General features: G+C 54.9%; 2 protein-coding genes across 2 annotated transcripts in view; both read right to left on the bottom strand.

Annotated features, from left to right (window-relative positions):
- The window catches only part of LOC144729811 (cullin-9-like), a 36,070-nt gene extending 31,900 nt beyond the window's left edge, over window positions 1-4,170 (bottom strand). Inside the window, exons 1-2 of the mRNA XM_078610320.1 lie at window positions 4,016-4,170; window positions 1,455-1,810 (exon numbers count right to left, since the gene is read on the bottom strand). Coding sequence (XP_078466446.1) covers window positions 1,455-1,808 — 354 coding nt within the window. The 5' untranslated portion in view covers window positions 1,809-1,810; window positions 4,016-4,170. The remainder of the gene's footprint in view (window positions 1-1,454; window positions 1,811-4,015) is intronic.
- Window positions 4,171-7,989: 3,819 nt separating this feature from the next.
- Window positions 7,990-20,082, bottom strand: part of LOC144729810 (serum response factor-like) — a 27,490-nt gene continuing 15,397 nt past the window's right edge. The window contains exons 3-7 of the mRNA XM_078610319.1: window positions 17,553-17,775; window positions 15,074-15,148; window positions 13,604-13,822; window positions 12,753-12,820; window positions 7,990-12,080 (exon numbers count right to left, since the gene is read on the bottom strand). Coding sequence (XP_078466445.1) covers window positions 11,985-12,080; window positions 12,753-12,820; window positions 13,604-13,822; window positions 15,074-15,148; window positions 17,553-17,775 — 681 coding nt within the window. The 3' untranslated portion in view covers window positions 7,990-11,984. The remainder of the gene's footprint in view (window positions 12,081-12,752; window positions 12,821-13,603; window positions 13,823-15,073; window positions 15,149-17,552; window positions 17,776-20,082) is intronic.

The raw sequence follows: 20,082 nt of genomic DNA, 5'->3' as shown, positions 1-20,082 counted from the left end.
ACTCAGTGGCAGCTGTCCCCGTGTAGCACAAGGTGAGTCAGCACAGGCATTTAGTAGAGCCCGATTATTACCAGTAGAGGGCGATAGTTGGTATGGGTTATGCCCATCAAGTAATTTGCAATATATTTTTGAGATTTTTGAAAATTTTGGCCTTAAGTACATGGAGCACTGTGTATACATCAAGACTGGAGAGACAAAGGCGGCCGATTATGGTGCTGGCCACCCACCCCCTCATGTGCCGTGCCAGCTTTTATAGGTTCTCGCTAACGGCGCTTGACCCAACGGTCTGTTAAGGCTATATGGAGGATCTTTGTCCCAGGTATCTTCAGCCGAGTCGGGTGCAGTCGACCCAGTAGAAAAAACAGGCGAGGTGCAGGGTCTGCCTTGATGGTAGGCCTCGCTGTGCCGACACTAAGAAAACGATGACCGCTGCTCAATGAGCGGTGCTGCCGGTGCAGCTGAGTGTCGGGGACATGGAAAACAACCTCTACCAATGTCACTCGGCTCAAGTGTGAACGAGCAAACGCGAGTGAATGAGCGAATGGTGGTGTGTGCAAATATCAGCACTGGGGAGAAAAAGGTGACCGGGCGTGGTGTTGGCCATCTACCCCATCATGTGCCATGCCGGCTAAGAACAATTTCTCAAAGGCTATACGGGGGATCTTTGCTTTTGTTGGTGGTTTGAGTGTTGGTTCCGTTTTTTGGTATTGTGAGTTTTGGTGGTGTGAGTGGAGTGGTGTTGGTGGTGTTTCAAGTTGATTTCGTTTAACCAGATGAGAAACTCAATAGAGCAGCAGAATTATTTGCAAGAGTGACCTGAGGTATTAGTCTGCCAATATGGGGCGGCGATTTCTGCTTTGTGGAAATGCCGACACAACATGGCCTACTCTTCTTCACTGGATCTTTAATGTCCAGACGCCCGTTGTAATTACGGTTAATAAACACGCATTATTAAGCAGGGCGGCCTGTTGAATGGAACCGGCGAACCTCTGCAACAAGCAGCGAACGCGCTACCGCTTGGCCACGTCGCCAAGATGTCCAAACCTGCGGCTCTACCAAGAGACATCACCTCACCCACTCGACGAATCCGTGCACTACGTGCTGGAAGGCAGCAGTGCAAGCCCATCGTGCCAGGCTCAGAATATTTTTGATTAGAGTGCAATGGTTTTCCGGCCAGCCAGTCATGTCAGACAGGGATTTCGGAAACCCCTTCCCCGATTTCCCTTGCACGACATTCAGTTGGTGGAGCACAGAGATACATTTCAGCAAAGTCTGCTTGGGTTGGCGACCCGGAAAATATCTCTACACGTGACGCACCGCATCCGGCATACCTCTCGCGACTCGCGATGGCTGTGGCTATGACTAGTCGCCTGTCACCTACGCCAGTCTAACAATACCCGGAAACATCAAGCGAGAAGTGACGCCCTGGGTGGCGAGGAGTGCGGCGATCCTACCGAGCTCTGCTGGAGGAGATGGGTGCCACCACGTTCACTTCCTTCGGGTTTGTGCTTGCGCAAGAGAGCACCACAACACGCGCGCACGTCCTCTTCGCTCATCCACATGAGAATGTTCTCGGCTTTGCCGGCGGCGTCGCCGGTCGAGCTCCAGGCAGTGGCGGCGACCGCCCCTGCCGCGGGTGACCCCCCAGCGCCGCCGCCGCCCGCCTCGTCCGCAGTGGAGACCGTCCAGCGGATGAGGTAGTCGGGGCCGCCTTCCAGTGTGCGGCGCTGGCGCAGGAGCTCTGCAGGCCATGCCTGCACCCCGCGGGCCAACTGCACCACCAGCTTGCCTTGACTTCTCTCCGCCATCTCTGCATCCACCAGACCCGGCCACGCAGCAGTGGTCACGGCACACACACATACATATTCCTGTGGCAAGCATTGGCCTCACCCAACACAACCTGGTCCAGCAGCGTGCTCAGAACACGGTGAACTTGACACGCTTACACCCAGCACAATATATTAGTACACAGTAGTACATAGGCCTCGGCAAGGTAAGGTAAAAGTTAAAAGGTAAAAACAACGAGCCTACCTTTACCCTACCTTTTACCTTACCACAATACAATCACACTACCCTACCTTTTACCCTTTAGCAGGTAAGGTAAAAGGTAAAAAGCAACGAGCTTACCTTTACCTTACCTTTTACCCTTACCCCATACAAATTACCCGATTACAGGGTAATTACTAGGGAACTACTACACATGAACAAGGTTTATAACGGTAAATGCTATAGGTAGAGCGCTTTAATCATATAGCATACTCTCGATGATGCCAATTTTACACGCTTTCTTTTAACTCACTCTGTCTGTTGTTGTTGTCGTTGTTGTCGTTGTTGTTGTATCCTCAAATCTTGAAACTCAATTTTTACCCACTTCCTAATGTGGTGTCGACTGCAAACTTGGTATACTTAGGTCATACTGATGACAATACTATATTCTATCATAAAAAATATATGTTTTTAAACATTATTTTTTATGTTATGTTTCGGCTTGGGTCTAATTGTCCACGGTCAACTCACGTTGGCTGTAAATCACCACGGTCCCTTACGTTATAGCAAGCTTCGGGGCCACTTCCTGAAGTCGTGGAGTTCTCCCATTACTAGTACATTTCATAAAAGCGTGTTTTTAATAAAGTTTGTTTTAATATTACTTATTAAATGTAGACCACGGACTGCGCCACGGAGCTTTTAGCGGTAAACAAGGTACCGTATTTACCGGGTAATACTTTGCGCTACCTTTACCCTACCGGGTAATTCTTCCGAGCTACCTTTACCCTACCCTTTACCTTACCCCTTGGCATGTCGACACCTTTACCCTTTTACCCGGTAAAAAGGGTAAATTACCTTACCTTGCCGAGGCCTAGTACTAGTACACTCATACGCAGCAGCACCCACAGCAGAACAACAGTACCCAGCATCTCAGCCAGTACCCCAGCACCCAGCACAGGAACACATGATGCCCGAGCATCCAGCTAGCGGACACGCTAGCACCCAGTCAATAACGAATGGTTCACACCATGCACCCACAGAATCAGAACCCAACAATAGCGCTCCAGTTAGTCTGTCATCCAGCATCTTCATCGGAACCCTAGAAGCCACGACTATCACACCCAACGCTTACAGTAAAACCTCACTGGCACATGACTAGCAGCCACAGCAATAACAACACGGTATACAGTACTGGATGTGGTGTGCCGTGTTCCTGGCCGCTGGTAGACTTAAATTAGTGGCACGTGATTTAGTAACAACCACAGCCACAACGAGATGTATACTGCCTTAATTTGCCTGGGGTAGCAACATCTTTCGCACCTGATGACACAAATGTGCCAACACGCTCCACCACAGCACCCCCCGGGCTCAAACCTCACCCTAGAGCGGCGAGGCCACGGGGCCCCGGACCAGGCCCTCAGCTCTCGTAAGTACAAAGTGGGGGGCCCGAGACCTCTATTCATGAGGGTCCCAGGGGGTTCCCGGGGTGAGGGGGGTCCTGGTTCAAACCCCTCTCCCACTCCAGAGCGCGCGTGACGGCGCAGCAGCAGCAGCACCGAGATTCTTGGGTTGCAGTCGAGGGCACCCACACAGCCGACCGCCCGGGCAGACCCAACCACCTCGAGCCCACGGGTCGATCACCACTTACTACAATATACACGCCCCCCCCCCGCCCCCTTTCCACACGGTCTAACCACATGAATATGGCCCATAGCCCACACGGAACCCGAGGCCAACCGCGTACCGAAGGGCCCAAACACCGGCCTGGCAACCCCAGCCCTGCACAGGCGGCCTAAGCACATTCACGCGGCCCACGTGGAAAACGGGGCTCAATCACGAGCCGACACGGGGCCCCAACTTCCCTACCCGGGCCCACGCGGCCCACACAGCACGGACCAAACACCAAGCCTGGCGCACATCGGGGGGAACCCCGGGGCCGCCAAAACCACCAAACCCCGGGCCCCCCACACGAGGGGGCCCGGGGCCCAGACCGCCGCGCATCGCCCCTCGCCACCAAACCCCGACCCACCAGGGACCCTTCGCCGCGACTCGCTCGGGCCCCGTCCGCAGCCCTTCGGTCCCCGGCGCGCGCTGGGGAAGCCCCTGGGAGGAGGCGGCGGTGGTGCTGGTGGAGGTGTCGCTGCTGCCTCCTTCACGATGTGGGCCCGGCTGTGGCAAGCCACTAGGGGGGGCTATAAAGCTTCCTCACCCCTCCACACTCCTCCACAACCTCCTCACCCTCCTCACCCCTCCTCACCCTCCTCACCCCTCCTCACTCTCCACACCCTCCTCACCCCTCCTCACCCTCCTCACCCCTCCACAACCTCCTGACTCCTCCTCCTCACCCTCCTCACAACTCCTCACCCCTTACCACACCTCCACACCCTCCTAACCCTCCTCACCCTCCACACCCTCCTAACTCTCCTCACCCTCCACACCCTCCTCACCTCTCCTCACCCACGGGGCTTTCTCAGTCACTTGCCATCCTGTAACTTGCCAAACGAACCCGACATTGAATTTTGGGTCAGGCCACGCGTTGGTGGTGGCTTTCATGGCAAAGTTATTGTAATTTTCCCTCCACCACCCGACAAGATAATTCCGTTTGCACGGATATCGTTATTATTCATATTCTAACCAAGATACCTCATCCTCATCTGTGTATTTGGGCTTTTCTTGTCGGGCGTTTGAGGGTTTTATATCACAACAAGAAGCGAGAATAGAACGGCGTGGCCGAATTCCGTTTGGGATGGGCCCACAACGAATCGGTAGATGTCGCTAGATCTCCTCTCAAAGTCGTACAACATATCTCACCAGCATACAATGTCACCAAGATAGAGGGGTTCTTTTTTGGGTTAGATCGCGTAAATATATAAATGTGTCGTTAAAACCCGCCACCACCCGACACAACCAACTAGTAAGTGTTGCCACGTAAACAGAACGTGCCAATTCGTCACTAGTACAGCACACCGGTGGGTTTTAACGACACATTAATATATTTACGCGATCTAAGCTCCGAAAAACCCCTCTATTATGGATTATATTGGTCGCGAAAGCCGACGTGTTGAAATGTAACCAAGCACAAGCTCTTAGCACGCGACTACTGTGACTCATGGTCTAATGTTTGGGTTTGGTCAGGAAATGAAATGGCAATTTGTTTTCGTTGTGAGACCCCCCACCACCCAACACGGCCAAACAAATTAAAATGTCACTTGTGACGACAGGCCGATTCTATTCTCGTTTCATCTCGCTCATCGGGCTGAATCTGAGAGATGATCTCCAATACGGTTCTGGACCGTCACTCGACACAAGAATGGTTCACGGACGTCGCCCGGCGCCTGTGTTGACGTGGACAGCAGTGGGGGGGGGGGGGGCAGTGCTGCACCCCCTCGCCCCGCAGGAACAGCGTGGTGACGTTTGGTCAAATTACCGACACTGCCCACACGGTAGGGGAGGCTGCCCTCATCCAGCAGTGGATTGGATTGGCATCGGGGGAATGCAATTATGAGTCTCGCACGCCTCGGCTGACTGGAGGATCAGGGCAATGGTAATCCATGTGTTCCACAACGTCGAGAGCAGGGGTAGGCAGCCAAAACAGCAAGACACTTTTTTTTTCGAATTTCAAGAGCCGCACTGCGCGTGAATACGAGGCGGTCCTTAGCGATGCGGAAAATTGCCGACCCCTGCTCATGCTAAACTGGGCTCCCATGGTAAACTGGACTCCCATGGTGAACTCGACTCCCATGGTAAACTGTACTTCCACGATCAGGGGTCGGCAACCAAAATAGCAAGAGCCATTTTTTTTCGAATTTCAAGAACCGCAATGCGTGTGGAGAATACGAGGCGGCCCTTAAAGAGCCGCATGCTCATGCTAAACTGGACTCCCATGCTAAACTGGACTCCCATGCTAAACTGGACTCCCATGCTAAACTGTACTCCCATGGCAAACTGGACTCCCATGGCAAACTGGACTCCCATGGTAAACTGTACTCCCATGCTAAACTGGACTCCCATGCTAAACTGGACTCCCATGCTAAACTGTACTCCCATGGCAAACTGGACTCCCATGGTGAACTCGACTCCCATGCTAAACTGGACTTCCATGGTAAACTGGACTCCCATGGTAAATTGGACTCCCATGGTAAACTGGACTTCCACGGTCAGGGGTAGGCAACCAAAACAACAAGAGCCATTTTTTTTCGAATTTCAAGAGCCGCACTGCAGTCCTTAACGAGCCCGACCCCTGTTCTAGAGAACGTGTAGAGGCGAGTGTCTCCCTGATCTCAACACAGACAACGGGCACCTCGTGGTGCCCCAGTCTCCACCCACGAGGACATCACACGTCTCGTTTATCTGCCTCTCATGCAGGAAGCCAGAAAGCTCCCCTCCGTCAACTAGGGCCACATGCGGCGGGAACGTTTGTGCCCGTTAGGGGCCGTCCATAAATGACGTCACGCACCTTGGTGGTGGGGGGGGGTCAGACATTCGTGACGATATGTGACGAGGGAGGGGGGGTTTGAGAAATGTGACGTCACATTAAAATGCGAAACTTTAAATAAATATAGAATTTTTGATTTAAAACTTTCGTGACTGCAGGGATTGGTTCTTTCGGTAAAGTCACGTAGAAGGGAAATAATAAAATCATATAAATATAAAACAATAATAATTCTCACGACTTTTCAACTGCAACACAAGCAATCATCATCAGGTGTGAATTTCACACCTGATGATGATTGCTTCGTGAGAATTGTTATTGTTTTAACAGGACCCTGCGGGGTGGGCTGGTAGGAACGAATAACCAAATAATATAAACATCATGTAGTATTACACTTGTTTAGCCAGGAAAGCCCCACTGAGTCAAAAGGTTTTTGTAGGGTCCTGCCAAGTGTTTGCAGTAGGGGGCGATGTTGCTACACCTAATCGGACGATACGAAGGGAGAGATTGAGGCCTAGTTCTAGGCTTTAGGCCTAGCTGTAGGATTTAGGGCGCTGTGAGTTAATTTTTAATTTAAATGTTTTAATTATTAATGTAAAAGCTTTAAATTTAAATGTTTCTATTTAAAAACATGAGGGAATGTAACATTGTTAAACATTAACTCCCTTTCACACACGCGGGGGTACGATACGAAGGGAGAGTTTCAGGCCTAGTTCTAGGCTTTAGGCCTAGCTGTAGGCTTTAGGGCGCTGTGAGTTTGTTTTATTTAATTTCAAAGTTTTAATTAAAAGCTATCTCAGGGAATTATAAGGGAATGTTACACGTGTTTAGCCAGGAAAGCCTCATTAATTTAAATTTTTAATTAAAAGCTATCTGAGGGAATTATAAGGGAATGTTACACGTGTTTAGCCAGGAAAGCGTCACTGAGTCTAAAGGTTTTTGTAGGGTCATGCCAAGTGTTTGCAGTAGGGGGCGATGTTGCTACACGGACGGACGGATGGTCGAACGGACGGACGGACGAAATAATCTATTGGTGGCTGGTCCACTTCGTTCCTACCAGTATTATTTCCCTTCTATGTGACTTTACCGAAAGAACCAAGAAAATAAATATTGAATTGTTATAACACTAATTGTTATAACACTCCTACAACATCAGAGTGCAGTGCCACACTAAATACGCACGACAATGACAATAGTTTCAAGCGATTTGAAGCATGTTTTGTTTTCAAAATAGAAATATGGTTTGGGGGGGGGGGCAGAGCTTTGTGACGTCATATTTGAGGGGGGGAGGGGTCTGACTTTTTGTGACGCCGTGTGACAAGGGGGGGGGGGGGGTCAAAAATCGTCCAAAATCGCGTGACGTCATTTATGGACGGCCCCGAGAGCCTCGGGGCGAGAGGCGGGGACCTGGCGAAGTAACGGAGTCTTGGCGCACGGGACTGGCTGGCGTGGCATGCTGGAGAGCGCCCATGAAGACGAGACGCCCAATGTTTAAACCGATCCATGGGATGTGTAAAAAATAATAATGCACTCGTATTTTTAATGTGGAGAGAAAGACATGGGAAGGATGCGAATGGTCTGCTTATTTATTTTGCCACATATTCCCCACGACGCCAGTAATGTGTCTGTGTTATGTACTGGTGAGTTTTGTATTGAACTATGACCCGTACACGTTGATTCAAGCAAGTCTGACCGTGCTGATGAGACGATTAATGTCAAAACCGGTCCAGTTATCTTGTTGAACCGTTACGTCGAGGGACAGACATGGGACAGGCACACTGCTTATGCATCTTCCTATGGAGGCAAACGTGTCTCGAATGTTGGTTCTGGTACTGGATTCTCGCCTGGTCACCTCATTGCTCCCGTACTCTACCCAGGTTCTAATTTCAGGCCGAGTAAACCTAGGTGAATTCCACGGTCAGATATTCACTTCCATCGACGTGCACGGTCGGGAATGGTCATGGCGCTGTGATGGTCAAGGCGCTGTGCGGGGATGGCAACCACTACCCCAACCCATCTTCACGGGACACCAAGGCCACGCGATTTGTGCAGAACGAATTTATTTACAGTAGTGTACAGTGACATGTACAGTGTTTGAAATTCAGCCACCGGGCACGGGCACTGACACAAGTGGGGTCAGCGGTCCACATTGGCCCGGCCTTCACAGGGTGTGCCAGCCTCCACGTGGAGGCCCATCAACCAGGGAGAACTTTCAGACGGAGGTACCATCAACGAGAACGTCCACTCGAGGGCTCATCACCACGGAGAGACCCATCAAACGTGAAGAGCTTTCAAATGGAGACCCATAGACATTCTTGTGAGGTTCCATCAACCAAAAGAGCTTCACACATCGAGACCCATAAACATCCGTGTGAGGTATCTTCATATTCTTGGTTCTTTCAGTAAAGTCACGTAGAAGGGAAATAATTAAAATTAAACAATAAAATTCTCACGACGTTTCGATTGCAACACAAGCAATCATCATCAGGTGTGAAAACCACAGCAAACATTTGCTTGCTGTGGTTTTCACACCTGATGATGATTGCTTGTGTCCACGCAAATGTTTGCTGTGGTTTTCACACCTGATGATGATTGCTTGTGTTGCAATCGAAACGTCGTGAGAATTTAATTGGTTTATTTTTATTATTTTATTATTTCCCTCCTACGTGACTTTATCAAAAGAACCAAGAATATGAATCCCTGCAGTCACGAGACTTAAATCGAAATGAAATCCATGTGAGGGTTCCTCAACCAGGGAGAGCTTTCACATGGAGACCCATGAACATGTGTGAGGGTTTCTCAACCAGGGAGAGCTTTCATATGGAGACCCATGAACATCTGTGGGGGTTCATCAACCAGAGAGAGCTTTCACATGGAGACCCATGAACATCCATGAAGGTTCATCAACCAGGGAGAGCTTTCACATGGAAACCCATGAACACCCGTGAGCGTTTCTCAACCGGGGAGAGCTTTCACATGGAGACCCATGAACATTCGTGAGGGTTCATCAACCAGGGAGAGCTTTCACATGGAGACCCATGAACATGTGTGAGGGTTTCTCAACCAGGGAGAGCTTTCACATGGAGACCCATGAACATGTGTGAGGGTTTCTCAACCAGGGAGAGCTTTCACATGGAGACCCATGAACATGTGTGAGGGTTTCTCAACCAGGGAGAGCTTTCACATTGAGACCCATGAACATGTGTGAGGGTTCATCAACCAGGGAGAGCTTTCACATGGAGACCCATGAACATCCGTGAGGGTTCATCAACCAGGGAGAGCTTTCACATGGAGACCCATGAACATCCGTGGGGGTTCATCAACCAGGGAGAGCTTTCACATGGAGACCCATGAACATCCGTGGGGGTTCATCAACCAGGGAGAGCTTTCACATGGAGACCCATGAACATGTGTGAGGGTTCATCAACCAGGGAGAGCTTTCACATGGATACCCATGAACATGTGTGAGGGTTTCTCAACCAGGGAGAGCTTTCATATGGAGACCCATGAACATCTGTGGGGGTTCATCAACCAGGGAGAGCTTTCACATGGAGACCCATGAACATCTGTGGAGGTTCACCAACCAGGGAGAGCTTTCACATGGAGACCCATGAACATGTGTGAGGGTTTCTCAACCAGGGAGAGCTTTCACATGAAGACCCATGGACATCCGTGAAGGTTCATCAACCAGGGAGAGCTTTCACATGGAGACCCATGAACACCCGTGAGCGTTTCTCAACCAGGGAGAGCTTTCACATGGAGACCCATGAACATCCGTGGGGGTTCATCAACCAGGGAGAGCTTTCACATGGGGACCCATGAACATGTGTGAGGGTTCATCAACCAGGGAGAGCTTTCACATGGAGACCCATGAACATGTGTGGGTTTCTCAACCAGGGAGAGCTTTCACATAGAGACCCATGAACATCCGTGAGGGTTCATCAACCAGGGAGAGCTTTCACATGGAGACCCATGAACATCCGTGAGGGTTCATCAACCAGGGAGAGCTTTCACATGGAGACCCATGAACATCCGTGAGGGTTCATCAACCAGGGAGAGCTTTCACATGGAGACCCATGAACATCCGTGAGGGTTCATCAACCAGGGAGAGCTTTCACATGGAGACCCATGAACATCCGTAAGGTTTCATCAACCAGGGAGAGCTTTCACATGAAGACCCATGAACATGTGTGGGGGTTCACCAACCAGGGAGAGCTTTCACATGGAGACCCATGAACATCTGTGGGGGTTCACCAACCAGGGAGAGCTTTCACATGGAGACCCATGAACATCCCCGTGAGGGTTTCTCAATCAGGGAGAGCTTTCACATGAAGACCCATGAACATCCGTAAAGTTTCATTAACCAGGGAGAGCTTTCACATGGAGACCCATGAACATGTCTGGGGGTTCATCAACCAGGGAGAGCTTTCACATGGAGACCCATGAACATCTGTGAAGGTTCCTCAACTAGAAAGAGCTTTCACATGGAGACCCATGGACATCCGTGAGGGTTTCTCAACCAGGGAGAGCTTTCACATGGATACCCATGAACATCCGTGAGGGCTCATCAACCAGGGGGAGCTTTCACATGGAGACCCATGAACATTCGTGAGGGTTCATCAACCAGGGAGAGCTTTCACATGGAGACCCATGAACATCCGTGAGGGTTCATCAACCAGGGAGAGCTTTCACATGAAGACCCATGAACATCCGTGAGGCATCATCAACCAAGGAAGAGCTCTCACATGGAGACCCATTCAACAAGGAAGACCTCCACGTAGAGACCCATCAAGCATGGCGAACTTATTACCCAACGGAGGACCTTTACATGCAGGTCCATTTATATAAACATTCATGTGAAAACCCCTCAGCACACGCCAACAAAAGCCTCTGTGGCAGAGGTCCATAAATACAGCAGAGCCTCCCCTGGAGAAACCTGGCAAGGCAGCAGTGAGAGCCCTCCCCCGAAGTGGAGACTCGACAAGTCAGCAAGGATCCACACATCAACAACAAGGCAGCTACGGACCACACGTACAGGTTCCTTAAGGCAGTGAGACCACGTGTAGAGGTACATTGACAAGGCAGCGGGAGCCCAGTAAAGTGCGGCTCCTGCGGAGGAGGTCTGGCCTGCGGGGCCTCAAGGCGAGACCTCCTCACGCAAGCTCTGCGGGCTCCCTTTTCCCAATGTCAGAAGCTACAGTAAATAATTGCATAAAAACGCTTATAAAATAGTGGAGTTTTCAGTGTATGTTACAAACAAGGCCACAGCGTGTCTCCAGTGCTGCTGCTCAGCACCTGCCAACGATTGCATTACATTTCAAAAAATAGGAAATATATTATTCTTTGGTGCATTAATAATAATAAAACACAATGTACATATATACAGTGAAATGGCATGGACAGAAGGTGTGGTTGGGGCAGCCGCCCAACTCTCGCGGAGCGCCCCGGGCTGCGGTGTTGCTCCGCTCGGCTCCACCCTCTTCAGCGCGCGAGGAGGCCACAGTCCACGGTCAATGGAGGTCGGGGCGGCGAGTTGGGCGAGCGAGTGGGCAAGGAGGCAGGGGGCTCAGTTTCCATTGGCGGCGGGCTTGTGTTCCGTCACGCGAGCCACGTGCAGCTCCGTCAGCGACTCGCTGCTCATCGTCGGTCCGATCACGGCCATCTGCCCAGGATGACAGACGCACGCACGCACGCGCACCCCAGGAGTTAGCCGCTCCTGGGGTGCGCACGCACGCATGCGCACCCCAGGAGTTAGCCGCTCCTGCAATCGACTCCGGACGCCGCACCTTATAGCCAGTTACTTTTATTTCGTCGCTGCAAACGGCACAGGCCCAGAAATGAAGTGGCCGGGACAACACACAGCACCATTAAATTAGCAAGAGATAACTGTCAACTCGTTCCTTGACTTGAGCAAAGTTATTATTATTTGAACAGCTTGGAAAAAGAGATGATGGCGATGGGATGAGGGAGGGCATTCTAAAGTGGAACAGTGCGTGGGAAGGAGAGAGAGAGAAATTAGGTGATCAGCAGTGTCGTCTGTTGAACACAGTGTGGCGATTGCTCTGTAGAGTTTGAACGTAGCGCCTCCACGATGGCCTTCGCGTGGTAAGAGCAACACAAACACTGCACGTCCACGTGAGCATGCAGCGGTGTCTGACATGCAAACGTTCGGCCACTTCTGTTAATCCACCGCAGGATGAGCGAGGGCCTCCCCATGCCGTTGTGGGTCACGGGGGTTTCAAGCGACCGTGCTCATTAGTGGGGGTTGGCGAAGGTGGTCAGAATAGATGCAGGAGCATAGAAGTACAGTACAGCACTGGATTTCAGTCCCAACCTGCTGGAGCTGCATAGGGATGTGCACAGGGCCGCTCGGACCGGCGAACATCAGCTGCTGGAGGCCACCTGAACACACACACCCACACGCATACACGTCTCTCGCACACACCCCAAAGACAAAGATCTCCCCCACAGCCTGAACAGACTTTTGGGAAGTGCTGTAAGTAATGACCTCTAAAGGCCATCACAGCACACAAGGGGGTGGGTGGCCAGCACCACGCAAAGATCGGGTACTTATTCGAGGCAGAGTCGACCTAGGTACTCATTGGAGGCCGAATCAACCTAGGGGAGGCCAAGGACCAGTTAAATAATTGTCACTGATGTTGGCCGTGAGTGGGACTCGAACTCTACGAACTTGGGTCACCGAGTTCGTAAAGTAGCGCACAAACCGCGACACTACCACTCCCCACACTCCCTGCACATACACGCGTTTCAGACACACCGTGGGCAACATGCCACTCAGTGTCCTCATCAGGGCTTCATTTCTCATTGAATATGAGTGAGAGACTTATTTTGCACCGTACGTAGCCAACTGTGCTAATCGGAGGCATGGAACATGTCCCAGGTTGCTGGTAGACTGGAGTACGTGGCACATGACGAGCAGTAGCGCCAGTCATCGCTACAGGAATACTGGATGTGGTGTGCCAGGTTCAGACCTACTTATTTCGCTCACCAGCCCGGATAAGAGGCCTATGAAATCAAGCCCCGGCCCTCACTCAAATTGTCCCGCAGCGACACAACTCTGAATGCGCGGTCGGTCCTCTAAACCCAGCCGGAACCGCGATCCAACGGAAGTCGTCCACAATCGATTGGTCGTCGCTTCCTCTCGGCCCACGCGTGGGGACCCACCCTGCTCGGCCGTGGGCCCAGGGCCGTGGTGGAGCTGCATGGAGGCCGGGCCCCCGTGGAAGGCGTTGAGGTGCACGGCGAGGCCCCCGCTGAGGCTGGTGCCGTCGCCGCCCAGCGAGGGGGAGCTCGCGTACATGATGCCATGCGGCGCCTGGTACATGACGTGCCCCGCCACCGACACCGGCATGCTGGATGACACCAGCGTGGCCGGGATGGGGACTGCACCCGCACGGGAAGAGGCACGTGAAGCGCGCCAAGAACAACAACAACCGCCAAGGACAACAACAACAACCGCCACCAGCGTCACCCCACTCACGACCACAGTCGATCAACGCTGACTTTTTCACAGCCGGAAGGCCTCACTTCGCCAATTGCCTAAGTTAACGCCGACTGCCCATTGACGAAGAGCGGTCGTGGCGCAGCCGAGTGGGCGGTCGAGGTCGTTTGCAAACGTCCAATGGCCCTTGGCCGTGGAAGCGGTTTGACTGGGGGGGGGGGGGGGCGGGCGGGCGACCTAATGCCGCCTAGAGGCGACCTCCCCGGCCACAAGCGGCGACCTCCGGGGAGAACGGCCGCTGCCCCACAGCCCCCCACCACCCACCCCCCGTACCTGCCACGTTGCTGCCCAGCGATTGGCAGCCGCTGCCCTCCGACGCCGCCACCGGCTGCGCTCCCTGGGGCAACGCCACGTGGCCGTGGGCAGTGGAAGGCAGCAGCTGCGAAACGGCGACCCCACCTGGGCAGGCACGGCACGCACGGCATCACCGCGGCGCGGGCTACCCATGGGCCCAAGTGTGGAGAGACCGGGAGGTCGTTTGCTCACACCCACTGACCTTGCTCACTCCCATTCACTCATTCACGACCTTCCACTGATGCCAGCACCGCGCTCTTCCTCAAAGAGCAGTGGGCACCGTTTTCTTGGAGTATCGGCAGAGTGAATCTTCCCATCGCGGCAGACCCTGCACCCCGCCTAGTTTTCCTACCGAGTCGACTGCACTTGACTGAGCTGAAGGGACAAAGATCTCTCGTTTTGCCTTAACACTGTTGGGGCAAGAGCTGTTAGCGAGCATCGCCTATAAAGGCAAGGGCGGTGCACGATAGGGTGGGTGGCCATCACCACGCCTGGACGCCATTGTCTCCCCAATGCTGATGTTCACACACTGCACCAGCTACTCATTTAAGGCCGAGTCAACCTAGGGGACGCCCAGAACCGGTTAAAACATTCGCCACTATGCGTCGCCAACGTCCTGCAGGGCCATCCTCTACGGAACCACCCGGATGCAGGAATCGACGTCGCGGGTCGCCAAAGTCGCACTCCGCCCGCTCGCCCACCCGAACCCGTCCGCCTGCTCATCCGCAGCCGTCCGCTCACACCACCATCTCACCTCGACCTGGGCCTAGGTGAGCACGGCACGTGCCGGGTGGGGGGTGGGGGAGGTGTGGGGTGAGGGGGGGTTTGAGTGATCCCACCTGACAGCGAGTGTCCCTGCATCTGCTGCGTCTGCGTGTGACCCGCGGGTGGAGCGCCGCCCGCATGCGAGTTTCCTGCAGCCACAGACACACGGAGACACAGGGGTGCATGGAGATACGGAGACACGGAGAAACACCACGGAGAGACACTGAGTCGGGGGGTGAGTCGGGGGATGAGTCGGGGGATGAGTCGGGGGATGAGTCGGGGGATGAGTCGGGGGATGAGTCGGGGGATGAGTCGGGGGATGAGTCGGGGGATGAGTCGGGGGATGAGTCGGGGGCCGAGTCGGGGGCCGAGTCGGGGGCCGAGTCGGGGGATGAGTCGGGGGATGAGTCGGGGGATGAGGTGGGGGATGAGTCGGGGGATGAGTCGGGGGATGAGTTGGGGGATGAGTCGGGGGATGAGTCGGGGGATGAGTCGGGGGATGAGTCGGGGGATGAGTCGGGGGATGAGTCGGGGGATGAGGTGGGGGATGAGTTGGGGGATGAGTTGGGGGATGAGTCGGGGGATGAGTCGGGGGATGAGTCGGGGGATGAGTCGGGGGATGAGTCGGGGGATGAGTCGGGGGATGAGTCGGGGGCCGAGTCGGGGGATGAGTCGGGGGCCGAGTCGGGGGATGAGTCGGGGGATGAGTTGGGGGATGAGTTGGGGGATGAGTTGGGGGATGAGTCGGGGGCCGAGTCGGGGGATGAGTCGGGGGATGAGTCGGGGGATGAGTCGGGGGATGAGTCGGGGGATGAGGTGGGGGATGAGTTGGGGGATGAGTTGGGGGATGAGTCGGGGGATGAGTCGGGGGATGAGTCGGGGGATGAGTCGGGGGATGAGTCGGGGGATGAGTCGGGGGATGAGTCGGGGGATGAGTCGGGGGATGAGTCGGGGGATGAGTCGGGGGATGAGTCGGGGGATGAGTCGGGGGCCGAGTCGGGGGCCGAGTCGGGGGCCGAGTCGGGGGATGAGTCGGGGGATGAGGTGGGGGATGAGTTGGGGGATGAGTTGGGGGATGAGTTGGGGGATGAGTTGGGGGATGAGTTGGGGGATGAGTTGGGGGCTGGGTTGGGGGCTGGGTTGGGGGATGAGTTGGGGGATGAGTTGGGGGATGAGTTGGGGGATGAGTTGGGGGATGAGTTGGGGGATGAGTTGGGGGATGAGTCGGGGGATGAGTCGGGGGATGAGTCGGGGGCCGAGTCGGGGGCCGAGTCGGGGGCCGAGTCGGGGGATGAGGTGGGGGATGAGTTGGGGGATGAGTTGGGGGATGAGTTGGGGGATGAGTTGGGGGATGAGTCGGGGGATGAGTTGGGGGATGAGTCGGGGGTGAGTCGGGGGATGAGTCGGGGGATGAGTCGGGGGATGAGTCTGGGGATGAGTCTGGGGATGAGTCGGGGGATGAGTCGGGGGATGAGTCGGGGGCCGAGTCGGGGGCCGAGTCGGGGGCCGAGTCGGGGGCCGAGTCGGGGGATGAGTCGGGGGATGAGTCGGGGGACGAGTCGGGGGGACGAGTCGGACGAGTCGGGGGACGAGTCGGGGGACGAGTCGGGGGACGAGTCGGGGGACGAGTCGGGGGACGAGTCGGGGGACGAGTCGGGGGATGAGTCGGGGGCCGAGTTGGGGGATGAGTTGGAGGATGAGTTGGGGGATGAGTTGGGGGATGAGTTGGGGGATGAGTTGGGGGATGAGTTGGGGGATGAGTTGGGGGATGAGTTGGGGGATGAGTTGGGGGATGAGTTGGGGGATGAGTTGGGGGATGAGTTGGGGGATGAGTTGGGGGATGAGTTGGGGGATGAGTTGGGGGATGAGTTGGGGGATGAGTTGGGGGATGAGTTGGGGGATGAGTTGGGGGGTGAGTTGGGGGATGAGTTGGGGGATGAGTTGGGGGATGAGTTGGGGGATGAGTTGGGGGATGAGTTGGGGGATGAGTTGGGGGATGAGTTGGGGGGTGAGTTGGGGGGTGAGTTGGGGGGTGAGTTGGAGGCTGGGTTGGGGGATGAGTTGGGGGATGAGTTGGGGGCTGGGTTGGGGGATGAGTTGGGAGATGAGTTGGGGGATGAGTTGGGGGCTGGGTTGGGGGATGAGTTGGGGGCTGGGTTGGGGGATGAGTTGGGGGATGAGTTGGGGGATGAGTTGGGGGATGAGTTGGGGGATGAGTTGGGGGATGAGTTGGGGGATGAGTTGGGGGATGAGTTGGGGGATGAGTTGGGGGATGAGTTGGGGGATGAGTTGGGGGATGAGTTGGGGGATGAGTTGGGGGCTGGGTTGGGGGCTGGGTTGGGGGCTGAGTTGGGGGATGAGTTGGGGGATGAGTTGGGGGATGAGTTGGGGGATGAGTTGGGGGATGAGTTGGGGGATGAGTTGGGGGATGAGTTGGGGGATGAGTTGGGGGATGAGTTGGGGGATGAGTTGGGGGATGAGTTGGGGGATGAGTTGGGGGCTGCGTTGTTGTCAGCGCTGGGTGGCAGGGTGGGTGCGGAGCGACCCCCTCACCTGACATGAGGGTGAACGAGGACGCGTTGCCGTGCGTTTGCATGTGGCCCCCCTGGACCGTCTTGCAGGAATGTCCGCCGCCCACCATGTGGCCGCCCGCCATGCTGGTTGGGGGTCCCGCGGAGGAGGAGGGTGGGGAGTAGCTGGGGCTGGAGAAGTGGTGCGGCCCGGGCGAGGAACCCGGGAAGTTGGTGATGGTGAAGAGCGTGGGCTTCAGAGACTCCTGCAGCGGCAGCACGGACGCACACGTCAGGCCCACGCTCTCTCCCACTCCCTCCGGAGCTCTCTCCACGCTGAACCAGACAGGCTCCACACCTCGAGTGCAACCCTGGAGCACGACCTCGTTTAAAGGTCACGGCCACGGGGTTGGGGGCGTGACCCAGTGTGCGGAGGTTCGCGGTTCAGCTCCGGCATGCGGCCCTGGTTAATACTGCGGTGTGCGTTAACCTTTAAATTACCACGAGCCGTCCACTTCACAGCCGACGTCAAAGACCCCGTGGTGTCATTAGAAATAAGGTCGCTGGCTGCCGTCGGCATCACGATCCAAATTTGCCAAATTCGAAAAATCCGACCGCGATTACTTAATTTGGATTACACGGCAGACACATCGCTCGCCACTGCCAAGTCACTGCAGCCTGTCCCTGCACCGCACCACACCGCACCGCACCACACCGTACCACACCACACCACACCGGTGACGCGGCCCCGTCACCTTATCTCGGCGATAAGGCTTCCTCTGCCTGACATCTCTTAGCAGAGGGGACCTCCCGGCAGGGCAGGAGTGGGTGGGCGAAGGGACGCGACCCCGGACCCCTCTCCGTGGGGAGGGAGGTAGATTTGGGGGGGGGGCGGTGGGCTGGGCCTTGGAGATCGACGGGGAGGGGGGGGCACTTCGTCCACGTGTGACGGAGCTGGGCAGCTGAGGGCCCTGGACATCCATCGTTGGGACCCCAGCTGCCACCCACACAGCTGAGCATGCGGGGTAGGGGGTGGGGGGGGTGCGGGGCACGTGGCAGCTGCCACCTGTGAGGCTACACAGGTGTAGGGGGTGGGGACGAGGGGAGGGGGTGCTCTGGTGGGGGAGCGGTAACATGTTAATTACATTGTGTACACACACTCGCACACTCACTCACACACATACAGTGACACTCACTCACACACACAGTGACACTCACACAGTGACACTCACTCACACACACAGTGACACTCACACAGTGACACTCACTCACACACACAGTGACACTCACTCGCACACTCACTCACACACAGTGACACTCACACACACACAGTGACACTCACTCACACACAGTGACACTCACTCACACACAGTGACACTCACTCACACACACACACAGTGACACACACTCGCACAGTGACACACACACACACAGTGACACACACACAGTGACACACACACACACACACAGTGACACACACACAGTGACACACTCACACACACAGTGACACACACACAGTGACACACTCACTCACACACAGTGACACACTCACTCACACACAGTGACACTCACTCACACACACAGTGACACTCACTCGCACACTCACTCACACACAGTGACACTGACTCACACACACACAGTGACACTCACTCACACACAGTGACACTCACTCACACACACACACAGTGACACACACGCACACAGTGACACACACACAGTGACACACACACACACAGTGACACACACACAGTGACACACTCACTCACACACAGTGACACACACACAGTGACACACTCACTCACACACAGTGACACTCACTCACACACACACACAGTGACACTCACTCACACACACAGTGACACTCACTCACACACACAGTGACACTCACTCACACACACAGTGACACTCACTCACACACACACACAGTGACACTCACTCACACACACACAGTGACACTCACGTACTCACACACACAGTGACACTCACACACACAGTGACACTCACTCACGCACAGTGACACTCACGTACTCACACACACACAGTGACACTCACGTACTCACACACCCACCCCGGCTCCTCCCCACATCACCGCTCATTAATCGATTAGGCGCACGTGCACGCGCAACTCCCCCGGGCACGCGCCTGACGCCCCCACCACGATCACCACCATCCCGGCCATCCAGCATCTCCACGCGCACGCGCGGCAATGACAAAGATCCCCCGTACGGCCTTCACAAGACTGCTGGGGCAAGAGCCGTCAGCGAGTCGCACCTATGAAGGTCGGCATTGGCACACGAGAAGGCGGGTGGTCAACACCCACGCCCGGACGCCTTTGTCTGCCCGGCGCTGATGTTTAATACACAACGCACAGAGTAGAGTCGCCCTACGGGAAGCCCAGGACCGGTTGGTATATTCGTCACCATTGCCGGCCGTAAGCGGGCATCGAACTCAGGCCCTCCGGCTTCGAAGCGCAGTGCGTCAACCACTGCGCCACCGCTCCCCACGTGACAGCCACAGCATGATCCTGACCCCTAAGCACCCCGACGACTGACGACTCACCCTAAACCCTGAGA

Source organism: Lampetra planeri, chromosome 33, assembly GCF_965212315.1.
Source record: "Lampetra planeri chromosome 33, kcLamPlan1.2.h2, whole genome shotgun sequence".
Taxonomy (NCBI): Eukaryota; Metazoa; Chordata; class Hyperoartia; order Petromyzontiformes; family Petromyzontidae; genus Lampetra; species Lampetra planeri.
The sequence above is the reverse complement of the archived record's forward strand: the minus strand, read 5'-3'. Positions and strand labels throughout refer to the sequence as shown.